A 15041-nucleotide genomic window follows, 5' to 3' on the forward strand; every position below is an offset into this window, starting at 1 on the left:
AATGTTTATTAATTCAAATATGTCATTCCTTTTTCCCCAAAAAACTTTAGTTATTTGATTTTTAACAAATTGTACAGTCATAGCACTATTATTGCATTGTACTGTACAAATAAAACAAACTGTACAACTTCCTTAAAAACATAAAGGTATGAACTAAAAAAAAAAAAAGAAAGAAAAACAGACACAGTCTCCACTCACGTCAAGTACCATGTAGGAAAAAAATAAAATAAAATAACCACCATTCTCAAATAAGAAAAGTCAGTATTGCCATTAGTCATGCACATATATGTGTAAAAAGTAAATAGAAAAGAGAAGAAAGAAAACCACCAGAAAAGAAAATCCCAGAAATATGCATATAATGCAATAAATAATAATAATAGCAGCTAATCTGGTACAGAGGGAAAGTTACCATTACAACTGCATGTGCACAACAAGCCATGCAATGACATCTTCATTTTTTCAAGATTAATAAAGTAATGAATATTCCTGAGCCAGTGTAAGGGGGGGGGGTAGTTTCCATTTGAGTAATATTACTCTTCTAGCAATAATGTTCATAAACACTAGAGAATTGGGGTTAAGGGGGAAATATGTCATTCTTGAATGTTTATTCATGAAAGGTGTGTTTTGATCCTTCCTGTGATCCTCAACTAGACACTATTTTTTAAATATAATTATCATTTTAATATTAAGCAAGATTTTAATAAATTGCTCTTCGTGGCAATTATTGATCTACCAAATCATTATGATGAGTTTGTTGTTATAGACCCGCCCACCTGTTTCTAACTTGACAAGCGCCGGGTGTTGAGCGTAGGAAACAAATCGAGCGTACCCACAGTAAGAAGCAGCGTTTATAGGGCGAGGCTGCTGCTGAGGGTCGTAGTGAACTTGCAGGTTTGTTTTCAGCTTTATTTACGCTTGTATTGTGTTAGTTAGCCTTTTTTTTTCCTGGCCGAGGATGATTAAAGTCAGTCAGTGTAGCTGATAGGCACCTAGCTATTCGACAAACTAGCTTAGCAGAGCTGCTAGCACGAGAAAGTGACATCAACACTGCTATGCTAACTTCTGCTTGTGAGCAGACGAGTCTGCAGAGAAACACGTTTCCTGTCGGAACTGCGCAGTTTCTTTAAAAGAGTGCCGTAGTTTATTTTAACAAACACAAAGACGGCTTGTAGGTGGTGGTGAGTTATTTACACAAATGGCTGATTGTTCCAGATGCAGCCCCCAGTACATAAAAAGGGTGCTGTTAGCATTTTAGCATTGTGCGTGCTTCTTGATTAGCATCCAGTGTTGAAGTTAGCCTCTGGTTTAGTGATGCTTGCAGAGAGAAGCACATGAGATTGAACTTAGTTGTTGTTTCATGTACTTGTGCTGTGACAAGTTAAAATGATATACATTTGGTGAACTGGACTGAGTTGTTTAGTTACACATAAAGGTGAACTATTGACTTTTTGCAGAGCTTAGCCTTTGACACACTTTGATACCAGTGCAGTAAGTCCTAACTAATAAAATGGTTATGATTTTGAAAATAATCTGTTTTTCAGTGCTTTGTTAGGTAGTAATTGCACACGATTGGTCAAACGCGAAATACAAATGCAAGAGATTTATTTAATATGACACGATGCAGTTTAAATGTTTGTTGCAAACTTGATTAATCACCTATGATTTTCTTTCTTTGTGCACAATATGCATGACAGTCTGTATTATTCAACTTCTCATCTTTGTCCCCTCTAAACCATATAATTACGACTCTATAATAGATCCAAAGGGGAAAACCAGTTTGCTTTCCAAAGCAAGTTCATGACAATGGAGATGACAGTCGAAGAGCAAGACGAAGACAACACATTCAGCAATTCTGACACTAATGGTAAGTTTCGCAATGTCTTCATTTTGCCTTGTCATCACAAAATATACTGTAAACTGCATTATTAGGCTGACACATTAGGATGAAAATAAACTCAGCCTGTCTAGTCTTATAGCCAGCATGAAGGTTTTAGGTATACAGCATGCTGGGTTTGCTGTCAAGAAGGGAAAAAATGAAATAAATGTATACTTCTGGCTAGTACTACAAGGCATGTGGACGTGTCAGATGGTTGAAAGATTTTCTTGTCCAGATTACTGCTGTTCTGTGGACTCTGAGCAGATCTGGCCATGCTTTCATTCAGGAAGTGTACATGATGGTGCTGGAACTTACCCAGGTTGCAATTGGCTGCTGAATAAAACCCACTGTTTTTCACATTTTTATCTTTTCAGCTTGTTCTGTCATTTAAAGCAACTATAAAATGTATAAGCTTTATGTTGATTAGTTAGAAATATGCAATGCAGTGCTTAGAACTGCCTTCTGCATCTGTTTAACTCTAGTCGTCCTCCTCAGGTAAACGTCCTGCTGAGGACATGGATGAGGAGAAGGTCTTCAAACGGTCACGCAACACAGATGAGATGGTGGAACTGCGCATGCTGCTTCAGAGCAAAGTAAAGTCAAATAATGAGCCCTGCTATATTAGCCAGGTGTATGTTTTGCTTATTAAAGCTGTTGTTGCTTTGGTCTTGTTCGCAGAATGCCGGAGCTGTTATCGGAAAGGGAGGCAAGAACATAAAAGCTTTGCGCACAGACGTAAGTAGGCAGATAAAATGTCTTCAGGGGCTTATGAGGAGAAAGTTTACTTTGCAGATTCACCTTTTTTCCAGACCTAATTTCTTTATTGTACTTAATTTTGAGTGGTAATTAAAATGAAGAGAACATTTACACCTAAGTTTATTTTCTCTCCAAGCTCAGTTCACTGAATTCCCCAAAACAATTCCAGTTGTCTTGTCTGTTGGTTTTAATTTTTTTAGCAAAGTTGTACAGACAAGAAAGTTTTTTTTTTTACGTTCCAATCCTGCTGCCAGTGACCTTGAACGTTCTTCCACTTGCACTCACAGAACTGCAGCTATGTTTTACTGTGAAGTGGCAACAGCTGACTGAGACCCTGATGGAAGGGGGAAAGCCTTTTTTTTTAGCAATGTAAAATAGTATTTTGCTCCAGATTGCTTTAAAGAATTGTCCAAGTCACACTTCTTGTTCCTCTTCACTCACCACAGATTCTCTAAGTTCACTTTTGGGACAAAGTGTATTCGATAAAAACTGTAATCCTTCTCCCCCTTCTTCCCCTCTCCTTTACTTTTTTTGTTGTTGTTGTTGTTGTTTTTTACTTTTGCCCACCTTCCTTCGTTGCCCATGTTCTGGATCGACATGCCCCTCCTTGACGCTGGCCCAACCTCCGTTCGCCCCTGAACGCCCGCCCACCTGACACTCCCGGTCGGCCCCGCCCATAAACCGTGCCCTCTCCTTATTTGGGTGCCTAACTTGACACGATGTGATTGAATGCCCCTGCCCAATGCCAACCTCCTCCACCACCTCCACCACCTCGACCCATGCAGTACAATGCCAGTGTATCAGTCCCAGACAGCAGTGGTCCAGAGCGGTATGTCCCACCAGTTATTGCCTCACGCCTGACTAGAACAGTGAAACACATGTCTTTGATAACCTGCCTTCTGTTTCATTTTAACATTTTTATACATAACAGTTTCCAAACACCCCCTCCTCCACTCGTAAGACACATGCATTGTTTCTTGATTGTTTTTTTTTCTGTCCATGTGTAGCACCTCTCTTAAGTTTGACTTTGTCGTTGCCGTTAATGAGCCGTACAGGAAGTCATTACCAGCCCACTGCCCAGTAATTTGTATTTTACACACATCTGCTGGTGAATCTCCTCGCAACAATGTTTAAGTTGATTCCAAATTTTGTGGAAATTCTCGCTCTGTCTTCTGTGACCCACCTGGCTCTCTCCCAACCCGCTCCTTACCCCCACCCATTTCTTCTTTTGCCCCCCCCCCACTGTTTTCACCGTCACTTGTCCTTGATCTCTGAGAGAGTGCTGGCTTTCATTAACTCTTTGATTTCATTGTGCTACATCCCCCTGTTGAATTTCTCTCGGGCCGCATCAGATCAGACCTGCTGACAAAAATCTCTCATAGCCCACATCCCCCTCCCTTCCCACCCCCAACCTGCTCCTGCTCTGTGCCTCCAAGACGTTGGTAACCACTCGCATTTCCTTCCCCTCCTCAACCCCTCTGCTGTTACTGTTTTCTAATGCCCACTTTCGTCTCCTCTCACCTTGGTGCCCTAGCCTTCTTCTCCCAACCTCACCCTTCTCCCCTGGTCCTCCCCCTCTTCCCCCCCTGGTCACAATGAGAAGGTGAGCTGGTGGTGCAGTTATCATGGGAAGCTGTTGTTTAAGACTTTCCTTTCCTCCCAACTTGCTGATGGTGAGATGAGTTTAAAAGATCTCTTGCTCTTCCGGCCCTCTCCTAAATCTGTGTGGCCAGTCTCGTTTGATTTGAGCCGTACCCAATCTGCCCATCCTAAGGATTCAGTGCATGTCTGCTGCCTATTTAAAGTTTAAAGTTTTTAAAGTTTAGTGTTGAGGAAAAGTAACAGTTTAGCGAATGATGCAGCAGCCCCCCCCCACACACACACACACCACCACCACTTTTTTTTAGTTTAAACCTTTCATAAGTCTCTTAACTGTTTGCTGGCCTGTTTCTCTTTAATTTTGCTCAGGTTTTACTTGCAGTTCTGCTCTGCCTGTTGTGTAATTCCTTACTTCCTTTTGGCCAAACTGGTTCTTGCAGGATTCTCGGTGTGAACGCCAGTATCGACACTATTGGAGATATCCTGCTGAAAATAATACCAACACTGGAGGAGGTAAGCTTATTTGATTATTTTAAGGATCCCTATTAGTTTCTACCATAGTGGAGACTCTTCTTCCTGGGGTCCACTCCAAAAACATTGCAATTAAATCATGCTTTTACAAACATACAAAAAGACATAATAAAATACCCAAGATGAAAACAAATTCACAATATAAAAATTCAAACCAACCTTGTCGATAACATTTTTCAAGCATTACAAATGACAAAATGCTTTAAAACGCAAATTAAAAAGACAAAAATTCACCAATTCCAAAGTTAACAATCTTCATTTCCAATTGTAAATTTATCGTTTCGTCAATTCAATTTTATTTCATTATCTATTATGGCTTTTTTAAAGATTCTTTTTAAAATTAACATGATTAGCAATTAATGTAATTCCAGAAGGCATCATGTTCCAATAAGAAATGGCTCGATTCACAGCTGTTCTATTGAGAGTATTGTCCTAGGCAGAGGTAATCTTAAAGTAACAACAGAGGCTTGTCTAGTATTAAAAGCAGTAACGACTGTGAGAAAAGACCAAATGGTTTATGTCAAGTCCAGATTTTGTGTAAAGAGAGAAGAAGGCTGCATGCTAGTTTGTCATGAACTTTCATCCATGACGAACATTGATGCATGAAATCAACGTTTAGATATTTTTAGACAAGTTTTGTCTATTATGACTGCCAGTAGCTTATCCTCTTCAACTTGTTCTATTGATTGTTTTTGTACAAAGATTTGCAACTTTTGAGTTTCTTACAAAATATACCATACACTTTTTTTTTTTAGCTGTTGTGGTAACTGTGCGTAAGTTGATCGTAGTTTAAGTTAACATATTTTACATTGAAATGATGATAAACATAACTTTTCTGTCTGTTAGTTTTAATTGTTCTTAATGTTTAGATTTCTAATTGTGTTCTATTAAGCAGATAAATCTTAAACTGACTTGAATGTTTCCAAACATTTTCATTGCTTTTTCTTTAACTCCACCTCCATTTATGAAATGCATTTATTTTTATGAGATTTTTATTTTATTTTTTTTTCCCCACAATTTTTTTAGTATCAGTTCAGTGTTTTGTCAGCAAAACATAAAAATAATCTGGGCTGAACAAGCTGCAAGTCTGGTTTTATTTACACTCCAAATAGGAACAGTGAAATGATGTGATAACCAGTCAGTGGGTGGTAGACGTTTAAAGTTGCATTTTAATTTATGTATCTCTAAACCCTGGGCTTCGTTGACTGTCCTTTTTTTTTTGTTGTTGAAGACATTAAAAGCTTAATATTTTGCTAAGCAACAATAAACAAGCCCTGCTGATAATGCCTGTCTTCCACTTCTGTAGTACCAACATTACAGCGGGACTGATTTTGACTGTGAGCTTCGCCTGCTGATCCATCAGAGCTTGGCTGGAGGCATCATTGGAGTGAAAGGTGCCAAGATAAAGGAACTGAGAGAGGTAGAGCTCAGATCAGCAAATCTAATCCTCTGCACTAAACACGGCCCTGTAAATAAATCGTTCAGGGAAGTTTGATTTTTAAAATGTTTTCATCTGTTTTTGACCATTTGTTCACTGTTTACTTTTTCCATAGCAATCATTCTTGCATGCACTTTTTATTAGAACTGCTGCTTTAAACAAGTTTTAGCTGTAGAGACATAATGAGTTTCATCAGAAGCTACTTTTGATGGTGTTGTTGCTCAGGCACTGTCTAAGTGATTTAAAAAAAACAACAACTTGTTTTTCTCTCTGTGCATTAGAACACCCAGACTACCATCAAGTTGTTTCAGGAATGCTGTCCACACTCCACTGACAGAGTTGTCTTAGTGGGGGGAAAGTCAGAACGGGTTGTTGAATGTATAAAGGTTATCCTGGAGCTCATTTCTGAGGTGACTTTAAACTCTTGGTTGTTTAAAAGTTGTATATGTAGTTTATACGCTCACCAGAAACTTTATTAGGTGCACCTGTTCATTTGCTTGTTAGCACAATAGCTTACCAGACAGTCAAAAGATTGAGTTCGGTATCTGAATATGTTCAAAATAACTTGCTGAGGCTCAGACCAAGCATTGGAATGGAGATGAAAATGGAATTAAGGGTGATTAAGGGTCTGGGTAATTCAGACACTACTGATCTCCTGGGATTTTTACACACAACCATTTCTAGAGTTTACAGAGAATGGCTCCAAAAAAGAGAGAAGTTTCAGTGAGCGGCAGTTGTGTGGACAAAAACTGCCTTGTTAATGACTTCTGTTGTGACTTGGCGCTATATCAATAAAAAATAAACTGAAACTGAAAACTTCTGTCAGCTCAGGACAAAAAACTTGAATCACAGTTCACACAGGCTCACCAGAATTGGACAATAAGAGACTGGGAAAACATTGCCTGGTCTGAGGTTTTTCACTGGACTTCAGCAGCCTCCACTACCACCAGAGCTCAAACCAGTCGAGCCTCTTTGGGATGTGGTGAAACAGGAGGTTACCATCGTGGATGTGCAGCTGACAGATATGCAGCTAATGTGTGATGCTAACATGTCCGTATGGTCCAAAATCCCTTAAGAAGAAGAATTAAGGCAGTTCTGAAGACAAAAGTAGGTCCAACCTGATATTTGGAAGGTGCACCTAAAAAGTTACTGCAAGTGTATATCTGGGAGTGCGTAACAAACTTGAGGTTTATTTCTTAATTATCTGATCATTCTGTACTTTTGAACTTTAATTCGTGATTGTTTTTAAATTGTGTTTTTATATTTACAGGCACCAATAAAGGGTCGCACTCAGCCTTATGACCCAAACTTCTACGATGAGACATACGACTATGGTGGCTTCACCATGGTGTTTGAGGACAGGGGTAGGAGACCCATGGGTGGATACCCCATCCGTTTGCATGGTGGTTTTGAGCGCATGCCCCCTGTTCGTAGCAGCAGACCTTTGCCTCCTTCCAGAAGGGACTACGATGACATAAGCCCCCGCCGGCGTCCTCCGCCGCCGCCCACCAGAAGTGGACGAGTGGGGAGCCGTGCTCGAAATCTGCCTCTTCCCCCACCGCCGCTGCCAAGAGGAGGGTGAGGAGTGGGGTTCCAAGAATGTAGTTATTTTGGAAGAAAAAAAATCATTTGACATCCTGTTTTTCTCTTCTGTCATTGTTTGAAGTGGAGATAGGTTTTCACATGGCAGCTACCGCAGTAGTATGGATGACAGACCCAGGTGAACATTTGCCTTTAATTTCTTTTTTTATTGGGAAATTGGGAAATTATCATACCATAATTTTCAGCCTGTAAGTCACAGTTTCTTGCATAATTTACATGCCCTGTGACTTATAAGCAACTTATTTGTTTTTTCCCCATATTTATGAACCAATTTTTGGCTGCGATACGACTGTTTTCATTCATTCTGACATTGAAAATATTGAACATTACTATTTTCAGCCGCTAGATGGTGCTCAAGTCTCATGGCATGCCGTTGTGTCGTATAATAGGTAAAAGTGGCTATTAATGACACGATCGGCTTGCTATAGACTGCCACCTTCATCCAGTCAAATCAGCTTCATTTCGCTGCACCGCGCCGGCGGAATGCAGCTAACTTCACCATTAAAGTGCATTTATTAAGTTAAAGTTCAACTGAGACACCCCTTAATGTCGAGCAAGCAAACAATTGTTGTAGGTGCTTGTCTTGCACAGCGAGTCGTCCCTCTGCGCGTTCCTAATTCCACGTATCTGCTTTTGAAATGCAGCTGATTTGACCGTCAAAGTGCTTTTATTAAGCAAAAGGTAAACTGTGACACACCTTTACTATAATTTCAAGCAAACAATTGCTTTTAAGTGTTCATGTTGTTAAATTCTTGTTAAAAGTCCTCCCGTGTACGCTCCCGCGGCCGCCATTTGGCAGCCAATCGATTTTTGGCACAACACCGGCCCACGTTTCCGGGTGGTCAGTGGTAGGGGTGTAACGGTGCGCTAAAATCACATTTCGGTTCAGTTCAGTTTCAAGGAGGGCTCGGTTCGGTTCATTTTCTGTACAAAAAAGGCCAAAATAAAGACTTATAAAATGTTTATTTTGCAAATATGCCAAGTAAACAATACGTTTGTATAAAAATAAATAAAAGCGACCCATTTGGATGATATTTTAAATAAAAGGCACTCTTTACAATAAATAAACTATACTAACAATACTAAAAATGTTAATAAATACAGTAACAGTCAGAACCAGAACAACAAGCAGCAACAGACTGTTTACAATCTAGCTAGTCAAGTTTTAAGTTTTTGGCCAAAAAGACCAACTTGTCCACATTTTCTGCCAAAAGCACAGATCTAGTTGCAGTGAATATCTCCAGCGGTGGAGAAAACGGCTCACTAACAACAGTAGCAGGAATAAAGAGGTAGAGCTTTGTTAATGTTGCAGTGTGGCTGTATTTGGCCTCATTACTCACAACCTCTTGGACCTGCTCCCACCTGTCCCTGGAAAAGTTCAGAGTTCACTCATCACAGATTTCTTAGCTGGAGGTGATCTCTGGTGGATTTCACTGAAGAGGAAGAAGACTCAGCTGCTATCTCTGTCCCAGACTGGAAATAAAACACAAAGAGGTAAAAAAAAGAGTTAATAAGATTATAATTTTAAATTAAAAAAGTTAATTAGATAATAATAATAAAAGAACAATACGTCTTCTTGAACGGTTGTTATGAGGTGGTTGAATCTCTCGCTCATCATCATCTTCATCATCAGGACAGGGCTTTAATCTGGTCCAGGGCTTATTGACAATATCAGTTTTAGCTTTTTCATCAAGTGCTTCTACAACTTTTTGGCTGAAGTGTTGACGTGATGGGATGTCGTAGCGGGGCTCAAGAACTTTAAAGCCGGCGCATCAACAACAGAAACGTAGATCCAGAGCTTTAAAAACTACATTTTGTGTTATTGCTCTGGACCGATCTGAATCACCTGATAAAGGTTGTTTAAATGCTGCTGTTATCGGTGTTTGCACCAAGCTGCTTTTCTTGCTTGTAGAAGAGGCGTTCACGTTCGGATGATGTCGTTTCAAGAGCATTAACAAGTTAGACGTGTTGCTGCTGCAGATCCAATCACAGCTTTGGATTTGTTCACTTGTCTTTTAACAAGAAAGACATAATGTTCCCAAACTGGAGACCACAACGAGAAGCTAATGCTGCACGTGCTGCAAGGTAATAGCGCCGTGCTGAAACACACTTAGGAACTTTAGTTCCGCGGCGCATAATCTCTCGTTAATAAAATGTAATAAATGGAAAAAATAACCGAAACGGTACGCACGTGGACCGAACCGAACACGCCGTACCGAAACGGTTCGGTACGCCCACGTGTACCGTTACACCCCTAGTCAGCGGTGACGCGTAACAAACGCGACACGTCAGCGGTGATGCATAATAGATGCGACGTATATGGCGAAGCGACATATTTATTTTTTCCACTGTATTAGACATAATTGGACTGATTCAACTGATAAGGCAGTGCGACGTGTGCGGCGGAAAATACAGTACTTGCTTAATATCAGTCTAATCAGGGAACTTCATTTCTGTGAGCCAGAAAGTCTTTTTCAGAAATCACCCTGTTTGTTTTGCAGTGACAGAAGAGTCCGTGGAGACCGTTACGACAGCATGGTGAGTGTCGTCAGCTGCTGCTTTAATGCACGGTTGTTATTTCACAAGTGTGTAATATTTGTCTGAACTGTGCTTCACACAATACGATTGCATTTCCTCCTCTTTGAGTGTAGTACAGCTCAGAAGCTCTGACATCGCTGCTGTTTTCGTTGCGTAAGCACACTCTTATAGACCTGTTGTTGCCTGGCAACAGTTGTCTCCATCATATGCACGGAGGAGCTGAATATGAAGTCCAGAGATCCGCCAGGCTAGCAATCGACTTGAGCTTGAAACCAAAGGAGTTCCTAAAGTGGTTCTCTGCAGGTTTTAGCTGCAAGTAAGGCTGTTAAAAAATACAACTAGTTCCTGAGACTTAAAGTGGTGAAAACCACCAATATCACACTCGTACCTTGTTATTTTAGCTGCATCTGTTTTGAGACTCCTCTAAAAGCTTTAATAAACAGAAATCAACCAGGAATGCATCATATTGATTTCAGGTACAATTATTATTTTTGTTCTAATATTGTAGCCACATCCCTGGCTGCATTAAATCTGAAATTAGTTCACATTATGTACTGAGGTGCTTGATTAAGAGCCTCGCTGTTACAATTACAGACATGTTCAAAACAGAGCAGAAGTGTGCTCTGATAATGAAACCGTTTTTGGCTTGGCCACAAACACGGCAGCTGTTCTTGACAATAAATGAGAAACTAGAGCAGCAGGTGTAACCGGTGATGCTTTCAGGTGCTTGGCATTAGAAACTGCACGGGTACAGGTGAGGCTGTCCTCGTGAGCTCTTTGCATAAAAAACTTTAAAGTTGTCCTTAAGCTATTTAGCTTTAAATCGACTAGTTTTAATTCTTAGGTCAGTTTTATTGAATTTAATTTATTTTGAGCCGAAAAGGAAGAAGCAGGTACAGATGATGGGCGGACGGACTTATTTCAACAGCTGCTTTACCTTTTTAGACTGCCCGACACAATTATTCTATAATGATTATATGAGAATATTAAAATGTAATGACTTTTTTTAAACTAAAGGAAACACCCAGTTATTTCAGTGGTTCTGGATGCGTCCACATTGTAACTGTAAAATGATGCTTATGTTTATTGGTTTTGCAATTTATTATGGCGCTTAAAGCAAGTTATTCATCTTAAATCTTTGTCTCTCCCCTTTATTCAATCCTGAGCTGCAGAGTGGAAGTGGATATGGTAAGTTATTTTTATTTATTCATGTTTTTATATAAATTCTGCACAGAATGTAAAATTGTTCAGTAAGCTTGCCCTCCAGTTTGCTAAGTAAACCATAAATGTTTTCTATGAGTGAAACCAGTTTTGTTTATTTTTGAGACATGGCGTGTTTCTGTTGCGAATATTTTTCTCCCAAGTCTTTTCAGGATCTGTCTCTCGGATCTGACTATAGCACTTTGGCAGGAAAATATGTTTTGTAAGATCTTGTAGAGCTTTAGAATTACCTGATTGTAGAAATAAATCAACATGTTAAGTTGAACTCGTATTATAATAAAACGTGGATAAGATATTTTAAAATTTCACTTTTGTTTAATTTTCTTGCATGCTTCAGTCAAACCCACTTCTCTCAATCATCGTTTACTCACATTCCAGGTGGTAGAGGGTCATACAGTGATATTGGGGGCCCGGTCATCACAACACAAGTTACCATCCCAAAAGATGTAAGTAAAATACAGCTCCTACTGTAAGCAGGAACACTGATTCATATTTTAAAAAGCTTCTTGGTTGAATTTCCTTTGGCTGATGCGGTGCTTGTTCTGCAGCTGGCCGGCTCCATCATTGGTAAAGGAGGCCAGAGGATCAAGCAGATCCGCCACGAGTCCGGGGCCTCCATCAAGATTGATGAGCCACTAGAGGGCTCTGAGGACCGCATCATCACCATCACAGGGACACAGGACCAGATCCAGAACGCCCAGTACTTACTGCAGAACAGGCACGTACTTTCCCATAAACGTCTTCAGCCTGAAGCTGAAGGATCTGCTCTGCTGGACTCACCCTCTACTACATGGAAACATCATTTCTTTGTTTTTGCATGAAATATTTGGCTACTTGGAACTTTTAAACACACCAAATTATTCAAGTATTGTTTTTATAGTGACCAGAGTTGTAATAGTATTTAGTAAAAAAAAAAAATTAAGAATTTTTCTGTGAATCTGAAAAAAGAGCACCTGAACATTCTCATCTTGGGCTCCTAGAATCATTCAAACTTCCAGATTTCCTTCTTTTTAGAGTTATTTAGTCCCTCCCTGTTCATACCTAATGTGTCATAATATTTTGTCTGCCTTCATGGAGTCGCCTCAGTTCATAAGGTCGTCCTACATCGTGGCTCTGATTTGAATTTGGACCGCTGAATGTGGATTAAAAGGTGTCAAACTACCCCGATGGTCTAAACGACTGCGTATTCTTTGTGGCCATTGGCGTGACCTGAACTTTCTTTTCAACAGCTTTATACTCAAAATGTCTCAACGTGATTAAGCACGTCATTTCCTGTTCATATTAATGTTCGTAATGTTTGAATTTCTCTTTTTTTTGTTTTGCATTTCAGCGTGAGGCAGTACTCTGGTCGGTTCTTTTAGGGAGAGGTGAAAGAAGATGAAGCCGTGCTGCCAAACTGTTTGCACCCTCTGTTCAGAGCAACATTCCTCTGCTTTGGGTAGAAGTGCCCCTTCCCTTTAATGCCACATGTTGCATCACCTCTGTATACGCGACATATTTTACTTAAAGTTCTTTAAAACATGGACGGCTTGCGTTGGATTTTTAGTTTCTGTCATTGATGTAAACCCATTTGTGTGATGAGTTTGGTGTTGTCTTGGTTTGCTACAGCAAGCAGAATGTAACTTTTTTTTCCTGTAAAACAGAAAGTAGGTTTTATGATTATATAATGTTTTCCATTTGAAATTTTTTTTTTTTTCAGACTTTCTAAACAAAGATGTATGGTTTTAGAATGGTTAAATTAAAGGGGGGTGGGGGGTGGGTAGTAAAAATGTTCAAAGTTTTTTTGTTGTGATGTGGAGCTGATTGGATTTGAGAGAGATTTAAAGACATTACATTTTACAGTCGGATTCGTACCAAGAAAACTGGTCGACTCCTTGTTATCATGGAAACATGGCCTTAGCCTTACAGCATTTTTAATTTTTGACAGCAAACCCTAAAAGTCAGTTTCTGGCATTGTGACCTGATTACACTGAAATTAAAATTTAAAACCATCAGCCAGCTTGTGATGTACTCACACAAACAATCGTAAACAAATGAAAATCATCTGACATGTAATTAGAGTGCTGTTGTGATGCTGGGACTGTTGCTGCACTTTGATTTGTTTGTTTTTGTTTAAAGTATTGCATTTATAGTAATCATACATAAAATCTATTTTGCCAAATGTTGTGCTTAAAGGTGGGAAAAGAAATGTCCCAGTTTATCAGATTGAGACACAAAATATTGACTAGGTTTTTCTTTAAAAAATAATTTATAGAGTGTGTATATATTTGCATACAAGTTGTTTGGTCAATGGTTACTTTGGCCCCGACTGTGTAAACGTTTGGAAGATGGAAAAATGGACAAGAACCAAACTTACTAATTTATTTTATCCTGATATGCCAAATATGACGAGACATTTAAAAAAAAATAAATAAATCTCAAATTTTATGTGACGATATAAAAACGAAGCAATACATAAGCTTAAAGTGACAAAAACAATGTTTTTACACATGTCCAGAAACAAATTAGCATTGTTTTGTAAACATATTGTTTTAATAAATATCCTTTCCTGGAAAGTTTTATTTTTCAATTTGTTGTAATTTTATGTTTCTAAAATGGTGTTTTGCCGCTCAAAGCCACCTTTAGTTTAATCATTTACTGTATGTGCAGAAAGACGCCTGCCGTGTCATAGCCTCACTACGAGTTGATCTGCACCACAGCCCTCTGTGTGGAGCAGAGAGCTGCCATCCAAGGTGCCTAGGGGAGCAAATGGGGGCGTTAAGGGCCTTGCTCAAGGGCCCAGAGTGGGGCAAATGAAGGTGGAGGCTGATGTGGGTGTTTCACCTCTCCCACCCACATTTTAATGATTTTCATTCATTCATTCAACCTTTATTTAGACAGGTTAATCCCTTTGAGCCTCGAGGACTCATTTACAAGAGAGACCTGATTTCAACAAAGAATGATGACAACAATGGACAACAGCCGACAACAACAGACGGTTATAAAAAAGGCATACAGATTTTTTCATATAATTGTTTTCATATAATGTTATCGGTCCTGGGAGTTGAGCCGGTGACCTTGCAATCACAGAGCCACCCCTCACCCCCCATATATGCAGGTGCTGGTCATAAATTAGAATATCATGAAAAAGTTGATTTATTTCAGTATTTCCATTCATAAAGTGAAACTTGTATATTATATTCATTCATTACACACAGACTGATATATTTTAAATGTTTATTTATTTTAATGTTGATGATTATAACTGACAACTAATGAAACCCCCAAATTCAGTATCTCAGAAAATTAGAATATTGTGAAAAGTTTCAATATTGAAGACACCTGGTGCCACAGTCTAATCAGCTAATTAACTCAAAACACTTGCACAGGCCTTCAAATGGTCTCAGTCTAGTTCTGTAAGTTACGCAATGCTGACTTGACAGTTGTCCAAAATACGACCATTGACACTTTGCACAAGGACGGCAAGACACAAGGTCATTG

The 15041-nt window shown here is 39.3% G+C and overlaps 1 protein-coding gene across 1 annotated transcript; it reads left to right on the plus strand.

The window, feature by feature from the left end:
- Positions 1–831: 831 nt before the first annotated feature.
- On the plus strand, positions 832–13968 carry hnrpkl (heterogeneous nuclear ribonucleoprotein K, like). Its single transcript, XM_037692306.1, has 15 exons — positions 832–891; positions 1758–1864; positions 2372–2469; positions 2555–2611; positions 3418–3461; positions 4672–4744; positions 6069–6182; positions 6482–6610; positions 7471–7778; positions 7867–7920; positions 10304–10340; positions 11513–11528; positions 11940–12007; positions 12110–12279; positions 12892–13968. Exons 2-15 carry the CDS (start codon positions 1798–1800, stop codon positions 12920–12922), a joined length of 1266 nt encoding a protein of 421 aa, XP_037548234.1. The 5' UTR covers positions 832–891; positions 1758–1797; the 3' UTR covers positions 12923–13968.
- Positions 13969–15041: the final 1073 nt, after the last annotated feature.

The sequence above is a fragment of the Nematolebias whitei genome, chromosome 18 (assembly GCF_014905685.2).
Source record: "Nematolebias whitei isolate Nwh7 chromosome 18, NemWhi1, whole genome shotgun sequence".
Taxonomy (NCBI): Eukaryota; Metazoa; Chordata; class Actinopteri; order Cyprinodontiformes; family Rivulidae; genus Nematolebias; species Nematolebias whitei.

Excerpts from the sequence above, each read along its gene's own strand:
- hnrpkl (XM_037692306.1), top strand. The coding sequence starts at position 1,798 with ATGACAATGGAGATGACAGTCGAAGAGCAAGACGAAGACAACACATTC. Across the intron at positions 2,470-2,554 it reads GCATGCTGCTTCAGAGCAAA|AATGCCGGAGCTGTTATCGG; the intron begins GTAAAGTCAAAT and ends TCTTGTTCGCAG. Across the intron at positions 4,745-6,068 it reads TAATACCAACACTGGAGGAG|TACCAACATTACAGCGGGAC; the intron begins GTAAGCTTATTT and ends CCACTTCTGTAG.